General features: G+C 21.8%; 1 protein-coding gene across 2 annotated transcripts in view; it reads right to left on the bottom strand.

The window, feature by feature from the left end:
* Positions 1-24,565, bottom strand: part of sdt (stardust) — a 211,127-nt gene that overhangs the window by 159,378 nt on the left and 27,184 nt on the right. For both annotated transcript variants that reach the window (XM_065510195.1, XM_065510196.1), the window contains exons 2-3: positions 13,418-13,600; positions 13,300-13,357 (exon numbers count right to left, since the gene is read on the bottom strand). In XM_065510195.1, coding sequence (XP_065366267.1) covers positions 13,300-13,357; positions 13,418-13,600 — 241 coding nt within the window. The remainder of the gene's footprint in view (positions 1-13,299; positions 13,358-13,417; positions 13,601-24,565) is intronic.

The raw sequence follows: 24,565 nt of genomic DNA, 5'->3' as shown, positions 1-24,565 counted from the left end.
ATTGAGTTTTTAACCAAATTTAGCTTGTATGTGTTTATTAATAAAGATGAAAACACAAAAATTCATATTTTAGTCATCTTTATCGAAAATTTTAAAAAAGTACTTTTCTACTACTATTTTTAAAAACTAAAGTTTTAAGGAATTTGTCTCATTTTACGTTATTTATGCAGAAAACAACATGAAAATTAATATTTCAGTAAATTTAGCTTAATTGAAAAATAGTACTTTTCTACTACTATTTTTAATAATTAAATTTTTTTTAACCAAATTTTTCTCTTTTCTGTTTGTTAATAAAGAGAACACAAAAATTAATATTTTAGTGATTTTTAGCAAGAATTTAAAAAAGTATTTTTCTACTACTATTTTTAAAAACTAAAATTTTAACGTAAAATTGTCTCTTTTTACGTTATTTATAAGGAAAAGAACATCAAAATTAATATTTCATGAAATATTGCCTAATTTAAAAATAGTACTTTTCTACTACTATTTTTAATAATTAATTGTTTTACCAAATTTTTCTCTTTTCTGTTTATTAATAAATAAGGAAACACAAAAATTCATATTTTAGTAATTTTTAGCAAAAATTTAAAAATAGTACTTTTCTACTACTATTTTTAGAAACTAAAATTTTAACAGAAATTTGTCTCTTTTTACGTTATTTATATGGAGAGGAACATGAAAATTAATATTTCAGTAAATTTTGCCTAATTTAAAAATAGTACTTTTCTACTACTATTTTAAATAATTGAGTTTTTAACCAAATTTACCTTGTTTGTGTTTATTAATAAAGATGAAAACACAAAAATTCATATTTTAGTAATTTTTAGCAAAAATTTAAAAATAGTACTTTTCTACTACTATTTTTAGAAACTAAAATTTTAACAGAAATTTGTCTCTTTTTACGTTATTTATATGGAGAGGAACATGAAAATTAATATTTCAGTAAATTTTGCTTAATTTAAAAATAGTACTTTTCTACTACTATTTTTAATAATTAATTGTTTTATCAAATTTTTCTCTTTTCTGTTTATTAATAAAGAGCAGAGCACAAAATTGTATATTTTAGTGAATTTTAAAAAAGTACTTTTCTACTACTATTTTTAAAAATTAAATTTTTTACCGAAATATGTCTCCTTTTAGCATATTTATGCTCTCTTACTTGTTAATCCTAAAATTTGTTATAAATTTAATGCCTGCCTGCTGCTTAAATTAGCTAAATTATCTGGTTTAGTTTATTTCCACTTAATTAATTATGAGTTTAGATTATATTTATTCATACTCATGTGTTTTAGGCAATGAAAAAAAAACAAACTACCACATCCTATACTGAAACTAAACCTTTAATAAATTAATCACTAAATTATGTAAATTTGTGTTTTTGAAAAGCCCCTTAAATGTTATCAATTCTATAGGTCTTAATTAACTTAATTGATTTTCAATATTTATACACATTACATACATAATTCTAAATAACTTGCATGTTAAACTGTTGACTTTCAATACCAATCCCCCTGTTGGATTGACACAATGAAAAGCCGCAACTGATTAGTAGGGGGTGTTTAAACATAAAAAGTAAGAGAAAATCAGGCATAAGAGGTGAGATTTTTAAACAAACATTGATTAATGACTAAAAATTTGGTTACACTAGCTTTTGATTTTGCTAGAGCATAACAATGGCTCTAGTTAAATACTAAATATTCATGATAATAAGCTTATCATTAAACAAAAATACACCCCTTAAATATACGTTAGGGAAATACCCAGTAGATAAAAAAAATAACAGAGATGTAAATGAAATTCCTATAAATTTCAACTTTTTATCTAGTAATGCTGTCATTATTGTTAAAGATAACATAATACAGCAGAGGTAATATGTTAACTTTATAAATAACAAGCATATTTGTTAATAAAAGTCATTTCAATGAGACTTTTTTTGTGATCAACTGAATAAATATTATGATAAATCAGCCAAAAAATTTGTTAGCTGAATTGAAATTTCTCTAAAATATTATTTTTTATGTTTCTTTCGCATAAATACACTAAAAAGACATACATTTCTGTGAAAAATTTTAATTTTTAAAAATAGTAGTAGAAAAGTACTTTTTTAAATTTTGCAAAAATTCATTAAAACATACATTTTCGTGTTCCCCTATTTTTTAAAAAACAAAAAACAGAAATTTTTTTTTAAAAAATGTACTATTAAAAATAGTAGTAGAAAAGTACTTTTTTAAATTTTGTAAAAATTCATTAAAATATACATTTTTGTGCTCCCCTATTTTTTAGCAAACAAAAAACAGAAAAATTTGTTTAAAAAATGTATTATGAAAAATAGTAGTAGAAAAGTACTTTTTTAAATTTTGTAAAAATTCATTAAAATATACATTTTTGTGCTACCCTATTTTTTAGCAAACAAAAAACAGGAAAATTTGTTTAAAAAATGTATTATTAAAAATAGTAGTAGAAAAGTACTTTTTTAAATTTTGCAAAAATTCATTTAAACATACATTTTTGTACTTCTCTATTTTATAAAAAACAAAAAACAGAAAAATTTTTTAAAAAATGTATTATTAAAAATAGTAGTAGAAAAGTACTTTTTTAAATTTTGCAAAAATTCATTAAAATATACATTTTTGTGCTCCCCTATTTTTTACCAAACAAAAAAAGAGAAAAACTTGTTTAAAAGAATGTATTATTAAAAATAGTAGTAGAAAAGTACTATTTTTAAATTAAGCAAAATTTATTGAAATATAAATTTGCATATACGTTTCCATATAAACAAACAAAAGTGAGACAAATTTCGTGAAAATTTTAGTATTTAAAAATGGTAGTAGAAAAGTACTAATTTCAATTTAGACAAATGCTTACAGAATTTAAATTTCCATGTTCTTTTCCGTATAAATATACTAAAAAGGGACACATTTCCGTGAAAAATTTAATTTTTCAAAATAGTAGTAGAAAAGTAATTTTTTAAATTTTGCAAAAATTCATTAAAACATACATTTTTGTGCTCTTCTATTAATTAACAAACAGAATAGAGAAAAATTTGCTTAAAAAATGTGTTATTAAAAAGAGTAGTAGAAAAGTACTATTTTTAAATTAGGCAAAAATTTACTGAAATATAATATTGTATGTTCTTTTCGCATAAATCCGTGAAAAAATTCAGTTTTAAAAAAAGTAGTAGAAAAGTACTTTTTTAAACTAGGCAAAATTTACTAAAATTTAAATTTTCATGTTATTTTCTATATAAATAGAATAAAGTGAGATAAATTCCGTGAAAATTTTAATTTTTAAAAATAGTAGTAGAAAAGTACTTTTTTAAATTTTTGATAAAATTCACTAAAATATGAATTTTTGTGTTTCCTTCTTTATTAATAAACACAAACAACGTAAATTTGGTTAAAAATTCAATTATTTAAAATAGTACTAAAATAGTACTAATTTCAATTTAGAAAAAATTCTCTAAAATATTAATTTTTCAAAAATAGTAGTAAAAAAGTACTTTTTTAAATTTTGCTATAAAAATTCACTAAAATGTGTATGTTTGTGATCCCCTCCTTATTAACAAACAGAAAAGAGAAAAATTTGGCAAAACAATTGATTATTAAAAAGAGTAGTAGAAAAGTACTATTTTTAAATTAGGCAAAATTTACTGAAATATTAATTTTTATGTTGCTATACATATAAATACCGTAAAGAGAGACATATTATGGTGAAAATTTTAATTTTTAAAAATAGTAGTAGAAAAGTACTTTTTTAAAATTTTGCTAAAATTCACTAAAATATGAATTTTTTGTGTTTTCTTCTTTAGTAATAAACACAAACAAGGTAAATTTGGTTAAAAACTCAATTATTTAAAATAGTAGTAGAAAAGTACTAATTTTAATTTAGACAAAATTCTCTTAAATATTAATTTTAGTGTTCTTTTCGCTAAATATAATAAAAGGAGACTAATTTGCGTGAAAAATTTCATTTTTAAAAATAGTAGTAGAAAAGTACTTTTTTAAATTTTTGCTAAAAATCACTAAAATATTAATTTTTGTGTTCTCTTTATTAACAAACAGATAGGAGAAAAATTTGTTAAACAAAAATTAATTATTAAAAAGAGTAGTAGAAAAGTACTTTTTTTAAATTTGGTAAAATTTACTGAAATATAAATTTTTATGTTTCTCTCTGTATAAATAATGTAAAGAAAGACAAATTCCCTGAAAATTTTAGTTTTTAAAAATAGTAGTAGAAAAGTACTTTTTTTAAATTTTGCTAAAATTCACTAAAATATAAGTTTTTTGAAATAATACCATTCTGTACCTGAATTACCCTCAATTACTGGCATTGTTTTTAAACAATATTGGTTTTTGAATAATTTATAATCAATTGGCCTGGCCAGCCAGTCATATTGTACTTGTTATTTTAACAAATTCCCATTTTACATAAATCATTGTTGCATAAAATACAAAAATTTCAACACACCCGCAGCGAAATGTATATTAAATTAAATTGAACACACCCACTAAATAAACCACATGACCTAGAGACACTCTAACAAACAAGCAAAACAATAAACTATTGATAAATAAAACTAAAAATGAACTAAATGAATCTAAAAAACACACTTGCAATTCAACGATTTTTTATTATTTTTTTTGGAATACAACAAAAATCTGCCCCCAACTACCAAACAATTTCATTCACAGTCATTTCAAACACAAAATGATTTGAAATTCTAAAGCAGATTCATGATTAATGAGCACTATTCACTGAAATACACACAAGTGTATTTTTTTTGTTGCTTTGACAATTAGCTGGCCTGTATGATAGTGCTTAACAAATGTATGCCAACACTTCTGTTACACAGTATATATTGTGTTGACAAATGAATTGAACCATAAAGCATCAAAATCACCGAATGATACAAACACAACAAGTCAACAACGAAAGCTGCTTTAAGTTGATACGCATTTTTGCTTTTCTATATTGTCGTTGTTATTGCTGTTGCCGTACGTTTAAACGTACACTTCCGTTACGTTTTGGATTGTTTGGTTGCATTTGGAAAGCAAAAAAAAAAAATCCACCAAAGCCTGGCCAAGCATCAATAATATTTCCGTTTAGAGGGCAAATAAACGTACACGTCAGTCCAGAGATTTGAAAATTGAGGAATAGAATTGTAAATATGTATGCACATTTGTACAAAAGGTAATGAGAGGGCATACAAAAACTCAAACATACACAAAACAGTTGGGAGTAACTAAGTAGTAGCAAGATTTTGAGGCACCAAAATATAACAAATTTAATTAAACATACGAAAAAGAAAGGTAGTTTATAAAATTAACACAAAATTCTATAAATATTAGTTATAAGAGGCTAATTTCCCTAAAAACCATGATTTTTAAAAATAGTAGTAGAAAAGTACTTTTTTAAATAATGCTAAAATTCACTGAAATATACATTTTGGTGCTCCCCTCTTTATTAACAAACAGAAAAAATATAAATTTGGCGAAAAATTTAATTATTAAAAATAGTAGTAGAAAAGTACTATTTTTATATTAGGCAAAATTTACTGAAATATTAATTTTTATGTTCCTCTCCTTATAAATAAAGTAAAGAGATAGAAATTTCCTTTAAAAAATCAAACTTTTAGAAATAGTAGTAGATAACTACTTTTTTAAATGTTGGTAAAAATTACTAAAATATGAATTTTTGAGTTTCCTTTTTTATTAATAACCATAAAAAAGCAAAATTTTGTTAAAAACTCAATTATTAAAAATAGTAGTAGAAAAGTACTTTTTGAAATTTATGCCAAAATTCATTAAATTATACATTTGTTAAAATTAAAAAACAGAAAATTAATAAATTTGTTAAAAAATTTAATTATTAAAAATAGTAGTAGAAAAGTATTATTTTTAAATTAGGCAAAAATTACTGAAATATTAATTTTTATGTTCTTTTTCGTATAAATAAACTAAAGTAAGACAAATTTCGAGAAAATTTTAATTTTTAAAAATAGTAGTAGAAAACTACTTTTTTAAATTTTGCTAAAAATTACTAAAATATGAATTTTTGTGTTTCTCTTCTTATTAATAACCATAAAAAAACAAAATTTTGTTAAAAACTCAATTATTAAAAATAGTAGTAGAAAAGTACTTTTTGAAATTTATGCAAAATTCACAAAAATAAAATTTTTTTAAATGGTTTTTCATATAAAAAAAACTAAAGAGAAACTATTAAGGTGTAAAATTTCCAATTTAAGAAATAGTAGTAGAAAAGTACTTTTTTAAAATTCCCGAAATATTTAATAAAATTTGAAATTTTTTGTTATTTTTGATTTAACTAAACTAAAATGTTAAAATTTTTGTAAAAAATTTGATTTTGTTAAATAGTAGTAGAAAAAGTACTTTTTGAATTTTGCTATATTGTGTTTAATTTTTACATTTTATTTTAATTTTATGGTTTTTGAAATAAAAAAAGTTATTTTTGTTCAAAAATTTCATTTCTTAAAATAGTAGTAGAAAAGTACTATTATTCATTTGCATAATCTGCTATAGTTTTCAAGTTATTTTCTTTCATTTAATGATGTTTTAAGTTTTTTAATAATTTTTTTTTTGCTCCTAAAAGTATGCCAGGCATATTGGCATTTTGCCATCAATTTTCCTGCACAAATTTCTAAACTTTGACTTGTGCTTGCTTTAATTCTAAACAACAAATTTCTAGCATTCATTTCATTCAATATTCGTGGGTATTTTTATGCACTTACAAAGACAAATAAACAACAACAACAGCCACAACCAACCAACAATATCAATAACAACATCATCAATATCATTGAATATTAATGGACTCTTTTTTTTGATATTGCTCTCCAGCTACAAACACACACATCCATGCAAACATATTTACTCATCCTGCCTTTATTTAAAATGAAGTAAATGTGGTAAATTACAGTAACACACTGACTTACAGAGTAACGAAGTGTGTGTACTCACTCTTTCACAGAGGGAGAAAGAGAGAGTATAAATATATGAATGACGTGCGATTCATTTATTTACTTATTTACTTTGTGTGCTTTCGGTAAGCGAAAGAGAGTGAGTGTGTCAGTATTTGTACAATGAACTGAGAGTGTTGCGATGTTTAACAGGTGGGTATGTGTTGCTCTACTACTCCTGAACTTCATCCTTCCTCCTTTCACAACAAAAAACCACAAAATGCCAACGTATTTTAAATCTTCGTTTTTTTATTTTGTTCTTTGTTGGTTTGGCAAATAACTATATAAAAATAAATATTTCTTGTACTGTTGGCTGGCTGGTATGTTGTTGCTACAATGTCATTTGTCTAAAAGGACTTGACTGTGCATTAACTGTACAAACAACAACAACAACAACAATCACCAAAGTAGTGATAGCAATTTAAAGGACCTTGTCGTTTTGGTTGGACTGTGGTTTCTTGCTTTGGTTTTTAGCTTGTGGTGAACTAAATTTAGATATTTCATACATTTTTATCTTTCAATAAATGTTTGAAAGGACTTTTTCTATTCTTATTCTCTTTATTTCTTTGGTATTTGAAGACAAATTTCTTTGAAAACCATTCAAATTGTGATTATAATTAATGAAGGTAATTTGTCATATTAAAACAAATAAGAGGAAAGGAAATTCTAAAAAAATCATAAAATAATTTTTTCAAAAAAAAAAAAAAATTTTTTTTTTATAAGAACGAATTTTGACCAAATTTAAAAAAAGTACTTTTCTACTACTATTTTATATAAATGAATTTTTGATGAAAATGCTTGCTTAATTAACTTTTTGAAAATTATTAATAAAGAAAAGCAAATAAATTTAACATTTTGCTGAATTTAAGAAAAGTACTTTTCTACTACTATTTGTAAAAATTATTTTTTTTTTGTAGAAATTTTCTCTTTTTAGCTTATTTATAAGGAAAGTTATTTAAAAATGATTATTTTAGTGAATTTTGGCTAAATTAAAAATAGTACTTTTCTACTACTATTTTAAATAGCTAAATTTTTTACCAATTTTACCTCGTTTTTAGTCTATTTATAAGGTCAAGCATATAAAAATGATTATTTTTATGTATTTAGGCTAAATTAAAAATAGTACTTTTCTACTACTATTTTTTATAAATGAGTTTTTGATGAAAATGCTTGCTTAATTAACTTTTTGAAAATTATTAATAAAGAAAAGCAAAGAAATTTAACATTTTGCTGAATTTAAGAAAAGTACTTTTCTACTACTATTTGTAAAAATTATTTTTTTTGTCAAAAGTTTCTCTCTTTAGCTTATTTAAAAGGAAAGTTATTTAAATATGATTATTTTAGTGAATTGTGGCTAAATTAAAAATAGTACTTTTCTACTACTATTTTAAATAGTTAAATTTTTTACCAATTTTACCTCGTTTTTAGTCTATTTATAAGGTCAAGCATATTAAAATTATTTTTCTATGAATTTAGCCTAAATTAAAAATAGTACTTTTCTACTACTATTTTATATAATTCAGTTTTTAAACCAAAATTAACTCTTTTTCTGTTTATTATTAAAGAAAAGCTACTAAATTTAACATTTCACAGAATATTGACCAAATTTAAAAAAAGTACTTTTCTACTACTATTTTTTATAAATGAATTTTTGATGAAAATGCTTGCTTAATTAACTTTTTGCAAATTATTAATACAGAAAAGCAAACATATTTAACATTTTGCTGAATTTAAGAAAAGTACTTTTCTACTACTATTTGTAAAAATTATTTTTTTTTTGTCAAAATTTTCTCTCTTTAGCTTATTTATAGGGAAAGGTATTTAAAAATTAATATTTTAGTGAATTTTGGCTAAATTAAAAATAGTACTTTTCTACTACTATTTTAAAAAGTTAAATTTTTTACCAATTTTACCTCGTTTTTAGTCTATTTATAAGGTCAAGTATATAAAAATTATTATTTTTATGAATTTAGGCTAAATTAAAAATAGTACTTTTCTACAACTATTTTATATAATTCAGTTTATAAACCAAAATTAACTCTTTTTCTGTTTATTATTAAGGAAAATCTACTAAATTTAACGTTTCAGAGAATATTGGCCAGATTTAAAAAAAGTACTTTTCTACTACTATTTGTAAAAATTATTTTTTTTTGTCGAAATTTTCTCTCTTTAGCTTATTTATAAGGAAAGTTATTTAAATATGATTATTTTAGTGAATTTAAGCTAAATTAAAAATAGTACTTTTCTACTACTATTTTAAAAAGTTAAATTTTTTACCAATTTTAACTCGTTTTTAGTCTATTTATAAGGTCAAGCATATACAAATTATTATTTTTATGAATTTAGGCTAAATTAAAAAAAGTACTTTTCACTACTATTTTATATAAATGAGTTTTTGATGAAAATGCTCGCTTAATTAACTTTTTGAAAATTATTAATAAAAAAAGCAAACAAATTTAACATTTTGCTGAATTTAAGAAAAGTACTTTTCTATTACTATTTGTAAAAAATATTTTTTTTTGTCGAAAATTTCTCTCTTTAGCTTATTTATAGGGAAAGGTATTTAAAAATTATTATTTTAGAGAATTTGGTCTTAAGTGAAAATAGTACTTTTCTACTACTATTTTAAACAGTTAAATTTTTTATCATTTTAACTCGTTTTTAGTCTATTTATAAGATCAAGTATATAAAAATGATTATTTTTATGAATTTAGGCTAAATTAAAAATAGTACTTTTCTACTACTATTTTAAAAAGTTAAATTTTTTACCAATTTTAACTCGTTTTTAGTCTATTTATAAGGTCAAGCATATAAAAATTATTATTTTTATGAATTTAGGCTAAATTAAAAATAGTACTTTTCTACTACTATTTGTAAAAATTATTTTTTTTGTAGAAATTTTCTCTTTTTAGCTTATTTATAAGGAAAGTTATTTAAAAATGATTATTTCAGTGAATTTAAGCTAAATTAGAAATAGTACTTTTCTACTACTATTTTAAAAAGTTAAATTTTTTACCAATTTTACCTCGTTTTTAGTCTATTTATAAGGTCAAGCATATAAAAATGATTATTTTTATGAATTTAGCCTAAATTAAAAATAGTACTTTTCTACTACTATTTTAAAAAGTTAAATTTTTTATCAATTTTAACTCGTTTTTAGTCTATTTATAAGGTCAAGTATATAAAAATTATTATTTTTATGAATTTAGGCTAAATTAAAAATAGTACTTTTCTACTACTATTTTAAATAGTTAAATTTTTTATAATTTTAACTCGTTTTTAGTCTATTTATAAGGTCAAGCTATAAAAATTATTATTTTTATGAATTTAGGCTAAATTAAAAATAGTACTTTTCTACTACTATTTGTAAAAATTATTTTTTTTTGTAAAAATTTTCTCTCTTTAGCTTATTTATAAAGAAAGGTATTTAAAAATTAATATTTTAGTGAATTTTGGCTAAATTAAAAATAGTACTTTTCTACTACTATTTTAAATAGTTAAATTTTTAACCAATTTTACCTCGTTTTTAGTCTATTTATACGGTCAAGCATATAAAAATTATTATTTTTATGAATTTAGCCTAAATTAAAAATAGTACTTTTCTACTACTATTTTATATAATTCAGTTTTTAAACCAAAATTAACTCTTTTTCTGTTTATTATTAAGGAAAATCTACTAAATTTAACGTTTCAGAGAATATTGGCCAGATTTAAAAAAAGTACTTTTCTACTACTATTTGTAAAAATTATTTTTTTTTTTCGAAATTTTCTCTCTTTAGCTTATTTATAAGGAAAGTTATTTAAATATGATTATTTTAGTGAATTTAAGCTAAATTAAAAATAGTACTTTTCTACTACTATTTTAAATATTGTAAAATTTAATCGAATTTATTTAATTTTTCTCGAAATTATTCTTTCTTTAGTTTAGTTATACAGAAAATAATATAAAAATTATTATTTTAGTGAATTTGGTCTTAAGTGAAAATAGTACTTTTCTACTACTAATTTTAATAATTCAGTTTTTAACAAAATTTTACTCTTTTCTGTTTATTAATAAAGAAGGGAACACAAAAATTTATATTTTATAGAATTTTTACTAAATTGAAATTAGTAGTTTTCTACTACTATTTTAAATAATTAAGTTTTTAATCAAATTTATCTTGTTTGTGTTTATTAATGAAGACGGAACACAAAAATTCATATTTTAGTAATTTTTATCAAAAATTTAAAAAAGTACTTTTCTACTACTATTTTTAAAAGCTAAAATTTTCAAGAAATTTGTCTCTCATTAGGTTATTTATACGTAGAAATATATAAAAATTAACATTTCATTGAATTTTGCTTAAATTGAAAATAGTAGTTTTCTACTACTATTTTAAATAAATGATTTTTTTAACAAAATTTACCTCGTTTCTGTGTATTAATAAAGAAGGCATTACAAAAATTCATATTTCAATGAATTTAAGCCAAATTTAAAAAATGTAGTTTTCTACTACTATTTTCAAAAATTAATTTTCTCGTCTTTACATTATTTAAAAGGCAAAGAACAAAAAAAAAAAACTAATATTTTAGTGAATTTGGGATAAATTGAAAATAGTACTTTTTTACTACTATTTTGAATAAGGGAGTTTTTAACCAAATTTACTTATTTTCTATTTACGATATTGGCCAAATTAAAAAAAATTAGTTTTCTACTACTATTTTTAAAAATTAGGAGCTTAAATTGTGAATTTTTTTTTCTAATTTGAACAAAATTTAAAAAAGTACTTTTCTACTACTATTTTAAAAACGCTGAAATATTTGGATTTTTATTCCTTTTCTGGTTTATTTATCAGAATGGAATTATAAATTTTTATATTTTTTTTAAATTGTTCAAAATATAAAAAAGTACTTTTTTACTACTTTTTTAAATATTAAAATTTTTCATAAAATTTGTTTATTTTTGGTTTATTTATAGGAAAAGGATCATAAATTTCAATATTTTAGGAATTTATGCAAAATTTAAAAAAGTACTTTTTTACTACTTTTTTAAAAAATTAAAAAATTACTTTAAAAAAATATTAAAAATTAACAAAAATCCTTTTTTGGTTAATTTATCAGAAAAGAATTATAAATTTTAATATTTTTTTGAAATTGTTCAAAATATAAAAAAGTACTTTTTTACTACTTTTTTTAAATATTAAAATTTTTCATAAAATTTGTTTATTTTTGGTATATTTATAAGAAAATTACCAAAATTTTCAATATTTTAGGAATTTATGCAAATTTTAAAAAAGTACTTTTTACTACTTTTTTAAAAAATTAAAAAATTACTTTTAAAAATTTTCTTTTCTACTACTTTTTTCAAAACTCTGAAATATTTGGATTTCTATTCCTTTTTTGGATTATTTATCACAAAAGAATTATAAATTGAATATTTTTTTTAAATTGTTCAAAATATAAAAAAGTACTTTTTTACTACTTTTTTAAATATTAAAATTTTTCATAAAATTTGTTTATTTTTGGTTTATTTATAAGAAAATTAGCAAAATTTTCAATATTTTAGGAATTTATGCAAAATTTTAAAAAGTACTTTTTTTACTACTTTTTTAAAAAATTAAATTTTTTTTAATTTCTCTTTTATTGGTTTATTTATGAAGAAAAAAGCATAAAATTAAATTTTTTTGCAATAAATCGAAATTTTAAAAAAGTAGTTTTCTGCTACTTTTTTAAAAAATGTAAATTTTCACAGAATTTTTTTGGTTTAAATTAAAATTGAAGAAAAGTAATTTTTTACTACTTTTTTAAAAACGCTGAAATATTTGTATTTTTATTCCTTTTTGGTTTATTTTTCTGAAAAGAATTATAAATTTTAATATTTTTTTGAAATTGTTCAAAATATAAAAAAGTACTTTTTTACTACTTTTTTAAATATTAAAATTTTTTCATAAAATTTGTTTATTTTTGGTTTATTTATAAGAAAATTACCAAAATTTTCAATATTTTAGGAATTTATGCAAAATTTAAAAAAGTACTTTTTTACTACTTTTTTAAAAAAATTAAATTTTTTAAATTTCTCTTTTATTGGTTTATTTATGAAGAAAAAAGCTTAAAATTAAATTTTTTTGCAATAAATCGAAATTATAAAAAAGTAGTTTTCTACTACTTTTTTAAAAAATGTAACTTTTCACAGAATTTTTTTGGTTTAAATTAAAATTGAAGAAATTCTAATAATATTTAGAATTAGTTTTTTAGGTTATTATTAAAATGTGTGAATTTTGGCAGGGATTTCTATTTTTTTTTTTTTAAAAAAAGTTTCTTTTGAAAATAAATGTTCTACTCACCCAGCCTGGAATCATTTTTCTTGCGTACCCGCAAACATATGGTACAGGATTTGATGCACTAAAATTAAATAATAAAATTTTAAATATTATTTTTGAAAGCTGTTTTTGATAAACTTACATCATGTATGTGCCGTATAATTTCCGTACGCGATATATTGTCCAATGTTAAGCCATTAACTTCGAGTATCTCATCGCCCACTTCCAAATTATCACGATCGGGTGGTGAGCCATACAATTTGATTTTGCCATCAACATTTTCCACTAAAATAATTACATAGCCGGATAACTCAACAACTTGTTGCTAAAAAGAGAGACAAGAGAACACAAATATTTTAAATATCAGTTTTTTTTAAAGCATACTTTGAGGATAATTCAACAACTTGTTGCTAAAAAGAGAGACAAGAGAACACAAATATTTTAAATATAAGTTTTTTTAAAGCATACTTTGAGGTGTCATTTTGAATAATAAAAAGTTCCTAAAATTTATTTTTACTAACTTAATTTCCTCTCATAAAACTAAACAAGTCCCTTTAATTTTTTTAAGTCTCACACAAAAAAGAACAACTTTTTTTATTACTTTCATTTCCATTTGTCTGGCTGCCTGCCTGCCCTTCATCATACTTGTGGCCATTTTATTTCCGTTTTTGGCCATCTTTTTTTTTAATTTTACAGTTCATTGCAAGCAGTCATAGCGTTAGTTAGTTATTTGCCATTAAATTAAACATTTTAACTATTAAACTTAATTAGTGACATAATGTGTCACTAAAAGCCAACACATATCCAGGGCCATTAACTTTTGAAGTTTGGTATTTTCTCTCAAATAAATTAAGCACATTTTTGTGCTTTAGAAGGTAGTAGGTCTGCAGTAGGCTTAGAAGTTTTATGCTTAGAAATTAGTGAAATTTCTTTTATTATACAGCATAAGTAGACATATGAGGAAGACTTGTGTGTCTCTCTCTCTGTTCTGCTTTGAAATCCTGACAAATTACATAAAAATTGTAGGCTTTATTTGACACTGTTAGTAGCCATAAAATAGCATTTAAATTGTGAAATGCTAAATGTTAATGAAAGACTTCTAAAGCAGTTAAAAGGGAGAATTAGTTTGGTTTTTTAGAAACCACCAAAAAGGTCTTTAAATGCTTTTAATTACTTAAATTTAATATAATTTGATGAAAAAAATACTTTCTTAAAATAATTAAAATAGTAGTAGAAAAAGTACTTTCTCGTTTTATTAAAAAATTATTAAAAACTTAAAATTTAAGCAGTTAGCTCAATAAATATACTTAAAATTCAAAATTTTTCCAAAAAAATAAATATTTACAAATAGTAGTAGAAAACTACTTTTTTCAAATTATAAAATATAAGCTAATTTTAAGATTTTTGTTTAATAAATAAAATTAAAATAAGTAATTTTGTAAAAAAAATCAAATATAAAAAATAGTAGTAGAAAAGTACTTTTTTAAATTTGGCTAAAATTCACTAAAATATGAATTTTTGAGCTCAAATTACAAAATTAAAAGCTAAATTTAAGATTTTTGTTTAATAAATAAAAGCAAAATAAATAATTTTGTAAAAAAATCAAATATAAAAAATAGTAGTAGAAAAGTACTTTTTTAAATTTGGTTAAAATTCACTAAAATATGAATTTTTGAGCTCAAATTTAAGATTTTTGTTTAATAAATAAAATCAAAATAAATAATTTTGTAAAAAAATCAAATATAAAAAATAGTAGTAGAAAAGTACTTTTTTTAAATTTGGCTAAAATTTACTAAAATATGAATTTTTGAGCTCAAATTTATGATTTTTGTTTAATAAATAAAATCAAAATAAATAATTTTGTAAAAAAAATCAAATATAAAAAATAGTAGTAGAAAAGTACTTTTTTAAATTTGGTTAAAATTCACTAAAATATGAATTTTTGAGCTCCCTTCATTATTAGTAAACAGAAACTAGATTAATTTGGTTAAAAACTCAAGTATTTAAAATAGTAGTAGAAAACTACTATTTTCAATTTAAGCAAAATTCACTTAAATAATAATTTTTACGTTATTTTCCTTATAAATAAACTAAAGACAAACCAATTACTAGAAAAATTTGATTTTTAAAAATAGTAGTAGAAAATAATTTTTCAAAATTAAAGAAATTTTTAGTATAATTAAAAATTTTAAGCAAGTTTATGATTTTTTAACTAAAAAACTTAAATTTGGGTCGAAAAAATTTAATTTGGAAAATAGTAGTAGAAAAGTACTTTTTTCAAATTAAGAAATATAAGCTAAATTTAAGATTTTTGTTTAATAAATAAACATAAAATACACAATTTCGTAAAAAACTCGAGTGTTCCAAATAGTAGTAGAAAAGTACTTTTTTAAATTTGGTTAAAATTCACTAAAATATTAATTTTTAAGTTTCCTTCATCATTAGTAAACTGAAACTAGGTTAATTTGCTTAAAAACTCAAGTATTTAAAATAGTAGTAGAAAACTACAATTTTAAATTTAAGCAAAATTCACTTAAATAATCATTTTTATATACTTTTCCTTATAAATAAACTAAAGGCAGACTAATTTACTAGAAAAATTTGATTTTTAAAAATAGTAGTAGAAAATAATTTTTCAAAATTAAAGAAATTTTTAGTATAATTAAAAATTTTAAGCAATTTTATAATTCTTTAATTGAAAAAAATTCAAATTTGGAAAATAGTAGTAGAAAAGTACTTTTTTTATTTTTATGCAAAAATCAAGGAATCATTAAATTAAGGCTGTTTAAACACTAATAAACTAAAAAGAAACAATTTTAATGTAAAATTCTTATTTTTTCTAATAGTAGTAGAAATGTAGTTTTTTCCATGGAGTAAAAAATAAATTTAATCTGGAAAATTTCCAACAAATTGAAGCAAATTCTGCAAAAATTCCTCGATTCAAAATAGTAGTAGAAAATAAGTACTTTTTTAGAATTTTATTTAAAACTCATTAAAAATACAAATGTTCACTGTTTTTAAAAAATGTATCAATTAAAAATAGTAGTAGAAAAGTACTATTTTACTACTTTGTTAAAATTGCTTAAAAATATACTTTTTTTTTATTTTCACATAAAAATTGTTTTCGTACAAAAAATTTCAGCTTATTAGAGCAATATTCTGTAAAAAGGCCTCAAATAAAAATAGTAGTTGAAAAGTACTTTTTTTAAATTGTAGAAAAATTATTAAAAATAACCATTTTACTACTTGTTAGCTAAATAAACATATAAATATTGAAATTCTTGGAAAAATAGAAATAGTAGTAGAAAAGTACTTTTTTAAATTTTGAAAATTTTCTTTAAATTATAAGAATTTGAGCTTAATAGATTCAAATAGAATCAAAATCTTCAAAAATTCTACTAGTAAAAATAGTAGTAGAAAAGTACTTTTTTACAATTTGGATAAAATTCATTAAAAAATAAAATTTTGGCACTTTTTTGTTGAAAAATCATTAAAAATAACCATATTACTACTTGTTAGCTAAATAAACATATAAATAGTGAAATTATTGGAAAAATAGAAATAGTAGTAGAAAAGTACTTTTTTTTAAATTTTGAAAATTTTCTTTAAATTTTAAAAATTTGAGCTAAATAGATTCAAATAGATGCAAAATCTTCAAAAATTCTACTAGTAAAAATAGTAGTAGAAAAGTACTTTTTTACAATTTTGCTAAAATTCATGAAAAAATAATATTTAACACACTTAAGCATTCTTGGTAAATAAATTCAAAAAAATCTAAGTTCTGGCAAAAATTCAAATAGTAGTAGAAAAGTACTTTTTGTGATTTCAGAAAATTTCAATAATTTATATATTTTTAGCTTATTTGCTAAGAAAAGGTGTCAAAATCTTCAAAAATTCTACTTGTAAAAATAGTAGTAGAAAAGTACTTTTTTATAATTTGAATAAAATTCATTAAAAATTAAATTTAAAGCAATTTCTTGGTAAATAAACTTAAAAAAAGAGCCAAAATCTTCAAAAATTCTACTAGTAAAAATAGTAGTAGAAAAGTACTTTTTTACAATTTTGTTAAAATCCATTAAAAATTAAATTTAAAGCATTTTCTAGGCAAATAAACTCAAAAAAAAGTAAGTTCTGGGAAAAATTCAAATAGTAGTAGAAAAGTACTTTTTTGTGATTTCCGAAAATTTCAATAATTTATATATTTTTAGCTTATTTGCTAAGAAAATGATCCAAAATCTTCAAAAATTCTACTAGTAAAAATAGTAGTAGAAAAGTACTTTTTTACAATTTTGTTAAAATTCATTAAAAATTTAAATTAAAGCACTTTCTTCGTAAATAAATCAAAAAAATCTAAGTTCTGGCAAAAATTCAAATAGTAGTAGAAAAGTACTTTTTTGTGATTTACGAAAATTTCAATAATTTATATATTTTTAGCTTATTTGCTAAGAAAAAAATCCAAAATCTTCAAAAATTTTACTAATAAAAAATAGTAGTAGAAAAGTACTTTTTTACAATTTGGATAAAACTCATTAAAAATTAAAATTTTGGCACTTTCTTGTTAAATAAACTTAAAAAAATCTTAGTTGTGGGAAAAATTCAAATAGTAGTAGAAAAGTACTTTTTTGTGATTTCCGAAAATTTCAATAATTTATATATTTTTAGCTTATTTGCTAAGAAAAGGAGCCAAAATCTTCAAAAAATGTATTAATAAAAATAGTAGTAGAAAAGTACTTTTTTACAATTTGGATAAAATTCATTAAAAATTAAAATTAAAGCATTTTCTAAGCAAATAAACTCAAAAAAAGTTAGTTCTGGTAAAAATTCAAATAGTAGTAGAAAAGTACTTTTTTGTGATTTCCAAAAACTAAGATTTTTTTGCGTGCTGAAATATTAAATTTTTAAAAATATTCATTATCTAGCTGTTTTATATCTTTGACGAGCCAATTGCCTCTTTAACACCATTTTGTTGTTTGTCATTTCGCTATTCTTATGATCCTAGTTGTCCTTGTTCGAGCTCAAACGCCACTAAAATCAGGCTGTTGACATCAATAGATTTGTGAAAATAAAAAAAAAAAAAATGAATGTTAAACATCAGAAATATTCAACGCCAGTCAATGGCAAACAACAGGGACTAGAGCAAAATCCCCTCTATTACTGCAGTAAAATGAAACACAAACACTCCCACACACACACACACTCCCATATAAAGCCCCCAAAGATATGCTATAGAAAATAAACCTGAACAGAAAAAGGAATCAACTTGAACAAACACTATTTTGCAATGCAAAAATGTAATGAAAAAGGAAAAAAAAACTCAACTTTATATAAATAGAAAAAAATTGTCATCAACAGAGACACATTTATGTAGACAAACCGCCAAAAGCAGCTGTGGAAACTGTGGAGCAACAGCAGCTGCATACACAGCAACAATGTGAATATTTTAACAACAATTCTAGCCATTAGTATTCATCAGCACCTTCTTACTTTTTGTGTGTTTTTTTTTTCATTATTTTTTTTTTTTTTTGAAATAGGGCAACAAGGCAAACAATTTGTGTGTATATTTTGTTATAAACATTTTGTAAAGACAGGACAGTTGGCTTAAAAGGCCTAAGACTTTCTCCCTCTTATTTTTGTTAGGCTGCTGGTCTGTTGTTAGCCACCTGTGTGCTCAAACATTTAACTGAGGCGCCAATTGTAAATGTTGCACTTTGGAATAATGCCAAATAAAAAGTTTTTTTTCTCGTTTTTTGTTGTAAAAAAGTTATCATTTTTTTCAGCTGGTTTTTAGTTTGTTGTTAAACGATTTTTGTGATTTTATTTTAAGGATCATATTTTTTGTTGTTGTTGTCATCGTTATATTTTTGGGCTTAAGTGGGTGATTGTTCCCTTTTCAGTTGGCTGTTTTGTCGTTGTTGCATTATAAACAATTTTAAGTTGAAACTTTTTGCATTGTTTAAAGCTTAAAAACTTTTTTATTGGACTTTTTTGGCTTGAATCTATGGTTTTTTGTTTGTTTGTTTTTAGTAGGTCAAGCGTAATTAGTGTTTTGAAAGGGGGACAAAGCAGACTTTCACAGGGTAACAATAATGATAAAACAAATTTAATAAATAAATAAAATTTCTTTGTACAAAAAATGAGAAATTTTTAAAAAAAATTCCCTAAGATTTATAGGAAATTTAAATAAATTGCAGAGAAAAATAAAATTTTTAAATTCCCAAAATTTTTTGAAAAATCCCCAAAATTTCCTTACATAAAAATTATGAATTTGTTTGAAAAAATTCGCGAAATTTACTTAAAATTTTAAGATATTGCTGAAAAAAAAACAAATTTTTAAATTCCCAAAATTTTTGGAAAAATCCCCAAAATTTCCCCACATAAAAATTATGAATTTTTTGGAAAAATTTCGCTAGATTTAATTAAAATTTTAAGATATTGCAGAGAAAAATCAAATTTTTAAATTCCCAAAATTTTTTGAAAAATCCCCAAAATTTCCCCAGATAAAAATTATTAATTTTTTTGAAAAAATTTGCGAAATTTAATGAAAATTTTAAGATATTGCAGAGAAAAATCAAATTTTTAAATTCCCAAAAATTTTATAAAAATCCCCAAAATTTCCTTACATAAAAATTATGTATTTTTTTGAAAAATTTCGCAAGATTTAATGAAAATTTTAAGATATTTCAGAGAAAAATCAAATTTTTAAATTCCCAAAATTTTTGGAAAAATCCCCAAAATTTCCTTACATAAAAATTATATATTTCTTTGAAAAAATTAGCGAGATTTAATTACAATTTTATGATATTGCAGAGAAAAATAAAATTTTTAAATTCCTAAAAAATTGGGGAAAAAAACCAAAAAGTTCCCCAGCAAAAAAATTTGGTAAATTCCCAAATTTGTTTGGAAAATCTTCAAACAAATGAATTAAATAATAAAAAAATAAGAAAAATTTTAATAAAAATGCAGAAATAATAAAATTTTTTTAATTTCTAATTTTTTTGTGAAAATTCCCAAAATTTCTTTGTATAAAAAATGTAAAATTTCAATAAATTGCAGAAAAAAATTAAATTTTTTAAATTCCCAAACATTTTTGAAAAATCCCCAAAATTTTCTTACTTAAAAATGATGTATATTTTTGCAAAAAATCATTAGTTTAATTTCAAATTTAAAGTAAATAAATTTTTTCCACTTTAAAACTTTTGAATTTCCTTTTTTTAGTACAAATTAGCTTAAATCCCAAAAAACCGCAGTGACAATCAAAAAAAAGCCAACATAAATGACACAACAAATTAAAAATACAAAGGAAAACAAGCACACGCTGCATTAACAATAAAAACAATTTAATACAAGAAAAATCTCAACGAAATACAAAAAAAAAAATAAAACAAACAAGGATGAACACGACAAACAACCAAAGAAGTACAAAACACAAAAACCAAATCTAAACTTTTGCACATAAATACAAAAATCATACACAAACATTTAGGTTTTGCGGACAAAAAACAGGAGAATAAGGAAAATTCAAGCAAATTTACACTTACATTCATTCATATTTGAAAACAACAATAACAATAAGAAACAAAAAAAAAGAGAAAGTGTGCAAATCAAGTTTTACCGTAACATACATACGAGTAAGACACGAGTACTAAACAAACTTTTAACATTCCCCTGTACTCCCACTATTCCTCTCCTACTCTCCCGTGAGTATAAAGAAACAATTCATTTAAAAAACCGTTATAATTATACAAATGTTGTTATTGTTGTTAGATGAGAGTTTGTGTATGAATTTAAAGGACTTTATATATGAGAGTACAGAATGTTTGTGTATTTTTTTGTTAGGATTTGTTTTTGTTTAAAGTGTGTATTACAGAGTGGGATGAAGTGTATGGGTTTGAGAGTTTGTATTTCGTTTGGCTGTTAATGCTCATGTGAGTTGTTAAAATAAAAACGAATTCAGTTGAAACAGGGATTAAATGTATTAGGAGTATGTACAAATAAGGATTTTTAAATGTATGTACTATAAAAAAGAGAAAGTAGATGCTTTAAAATTCATATAAAAATTAGCATTTTTAAAGCATTAAAAAGCTAAGCAAAAAAACATAATTACAGAAAAGATATTGCTGAATAAACAAGGTATTTTAAATTCCCTACAAAAAAAATCATTTAATTTTTTAAGAAATTTTAAAAAAAATTCATTCCCAAAAATATTTTCGAAAATCCCGTATAAAAGTTGTAAATTTCTTAAAGAAATTAATTTAATTTTTTTCATAGTCAAATAAATTGTTAAAAAAAAACGATTTTTTAAATTCCCATGCATTTTTTCGAAAATCCCCAAAATCCCTTTTTTATAAAAATCTTAAAATAATTAAAAAAAATCTAGAGATTCATTTAAATTTGTAAGAAATTTAAGAAAAATCATATTTTTTCCATTCCCAAAAACATTTTCGAAAATCCCCAAAATTTCCCCCCATACAAATTGTAAATTTCTTAAAGAAATTTTTTAAATCGTTTCATTATCAAATAAAATGCTAAAAAAAACAAATTTTTTAAATTCCAAATTTTTTTTTATAAAATCCCCAAAATTTCCTTATCCCCAAATTGTAAATTTCTTAAAGATTTTTTTTTAAATCGTTTCATAATCAATTAAATTTCTAAAAAAACAAGTTTTTTTAAATTCCCAAAATCATTTTCAAAAATCCCCAGATACAAAGTTGTAAATTTCTGGACAAAACTAATCCGATTTTATTCATATTAAAAGAAAATGCTGGAAAAACAATTTTTTTAATTCCCAAAAAGTTTTTGTAAAATCCCCAAAATTTTCCCCTAAAAAAAATTTTAAAAAAAAAAACATGTTTTTTAAATTCCCAAATTTATTTTCAAAAATCCCCAAAATTTCCCCAGCTACAAAATTGTAAATTTCTGTAAGAAATTATTTTAAATCAGTTCATAATCAAATGAAATGCTAAAGAAATTTAGTTTTTTTAAATTCCCAAAAAAAATTTATAAAATCCCCAAAATTTCCTTAGATAAAAATCTTATATTTATTAAAAAAAATTAATTTTAAACTTATGATTGTTTTCCTATTTTAATAAAATGCAAAAAAAATATTTTTTTTTTAATTCCTTAACATTTTACCCACATTTCCCCTTATGAAAATTCAGCATTTTGTACAAAAACTCATTGTATTCAAGTGAAATGTTTTTTAAATTAAAACTTCCCCTGACAGAAAATCTAATTTTTTTTAATTTTCATTAAATTTTCTTTCCTTTTTTTATTTAAAATATCAATATAAATTTAAAGCCATTTTCTGTGGATTAATTTGTTGTGAACTCTGCTTTAATTGTCTGCCAGGAAATCCCCATGTCGTATGAGTGATATTTAATGAAATTAAATTCAAATAACGTATACGTCTACTTAAGAAACGACAAACTTTATACTTGTGATTGTGACTGGGATTGAGTGAAGGGCTTAATCAACAATTAATTCAAAACAAAACTTTAAATATATTAAAAAAAAATCATGGCAATCATTAAAAATTGTAATAAATTGCAGCAAAATCGTGTTTTTTTAAATTCCCAAAAATATTTTCGAAAATCCCCACAACTTCCCCACATGAAAATTTAGGATTTCGGACAAAAAAAATCATTGAATTTATTTAAAATGTTTAAAAACTGCTATAAACACAAGTTTTTTTTAATTCCCAAAAACTTTTCGAAAATCCCCAAAATTTCCCGACTTAATTTTTTTTTATTTATTGAGGAAATTAATTAATTTGTTTTAATTAATTAATTTTCTATAATTTACTGTAAAAAAAAAAATTTTTTTTAAAATCCCAAAAATATTTTCGAAAATCCCCAAAATTTCCTAGACACAAACCTTAAATATATTAAAAAAAAATCATGGCAATCATTTAAAACTGTAACAAATTGTAGAAAAATCGTGTTTTTTAAATTCCCAAAAATATTTTCGAAAATCCCCAAAATTTCCTAGACACAAAACCTTAAATATATTTTAAAAAAATCATGGCAATCATTTAAAATTGTAATAAATTGCAGCAAAATCGTGTTTTTTTAAATTCCCAAAAATATTTTCGAAAATCCCCACAACTTCCCCACATGAAAATTTAGGATTTAGGAAAAAAAATTCCTTGAATTTATTTAAAACTGCTATAAAAACAAGTTTTTGTTATAAAATTTTTCCACATCCCCTTTAATATCCTACATATCTTATTTTTTATCAGCAACAAAAAAAGTAAGCATTACAGTTAAATAAAAAATCAAGTGGAAACAAAAAGTAAAAGCACTCTACTGCTACATCAATTGTAAATAATAAACATATGGATATTTATTGTTATTTTTTTTTCTTTCTTTTTTTTGCTGTTCATAACACACTGACTTAAAAACCCTGTAACACTTAAAAAATACACATAGCACATTCCCATACACGAGCTCACTTACGCTTATATAAACAAGCAACAACATATGTGTGTTATACAACAAAAAACCAACAAATAAATACACACAGTTAGAGAGGAAAAAAACCACCCACAAAGAGAGAGAGTAAATTTTATTGAACCCCTTTTATAATGAGATGAGAAAATAAAGCAGTTTTAGGGGGAGGAAACAGGCATTCAGTTAAATTTGTTTTGAAACATTTAGTTTTAAAAAAAAAAAAATAAACAAAAAATTCACTTGTTTTAAAGGAAAGAGAGTGTCTGTCTATGTATGAATACGAGAGAAAGTATGTGTGCCTAAATGTTAAACAATTATACTTGTTAGTAAAGTATGTCTGTTTTTTTTACTATAAACTTCAGTTAAATTAATTTTTGATGAAGCCTGATTGAATAAAATAACCACCCTTCCTCTCCCTCTCTATCACAGTCACAATCACAAGTATAAAGTTTGTCGTTTCTTAAGTAGACGTATACGTTATTTGAATTTAATTTCATTAAATATCACTCATACGACATGAGGATTTCCTGGCAGACAATTAAAGCAGGAATTTAAAAAACAATTTTATTAAAATAAGAAACGAATCATTAATTTAATGATTTTTTTTAAATAAATATAAGATTTTTAAGGAAATTTTGGGGATTTTATAATTTTTTTTGGGAATTTAAAAAAAACTAAATTTTTTTTTAGCAATTCATTTGATTATGAACTGATTTAAAATAATTTCTTACAGAAATTTACAATTTTGTAGCTGGGGAAATTTTGGGGATTTTTGAAAATGATTTTGGGAATTTAAAAAACAAGGTTTTTCATTATTTTCTTAAAGATTAAAATAAATTTAA

This window comes from Calliphora vicina, chromosome 4, assembly GCF_958450345.1.
Source record: "Calliphora vicina chromosome 4, idCalVici1.1, whole genome shotgun sequence".
NCBI classification, from domain to species: domain Eukaryota; kingdom Metazoa; phylum Arthropoda; class Insecta; order Diptera; family Calliphoridae; genus Calliphora; species Calliphora vicina.
Note: the sequence above shows the minus strand (reverse complement) of the source record. Positions and strands in the feature narration are given on the sequence as shown.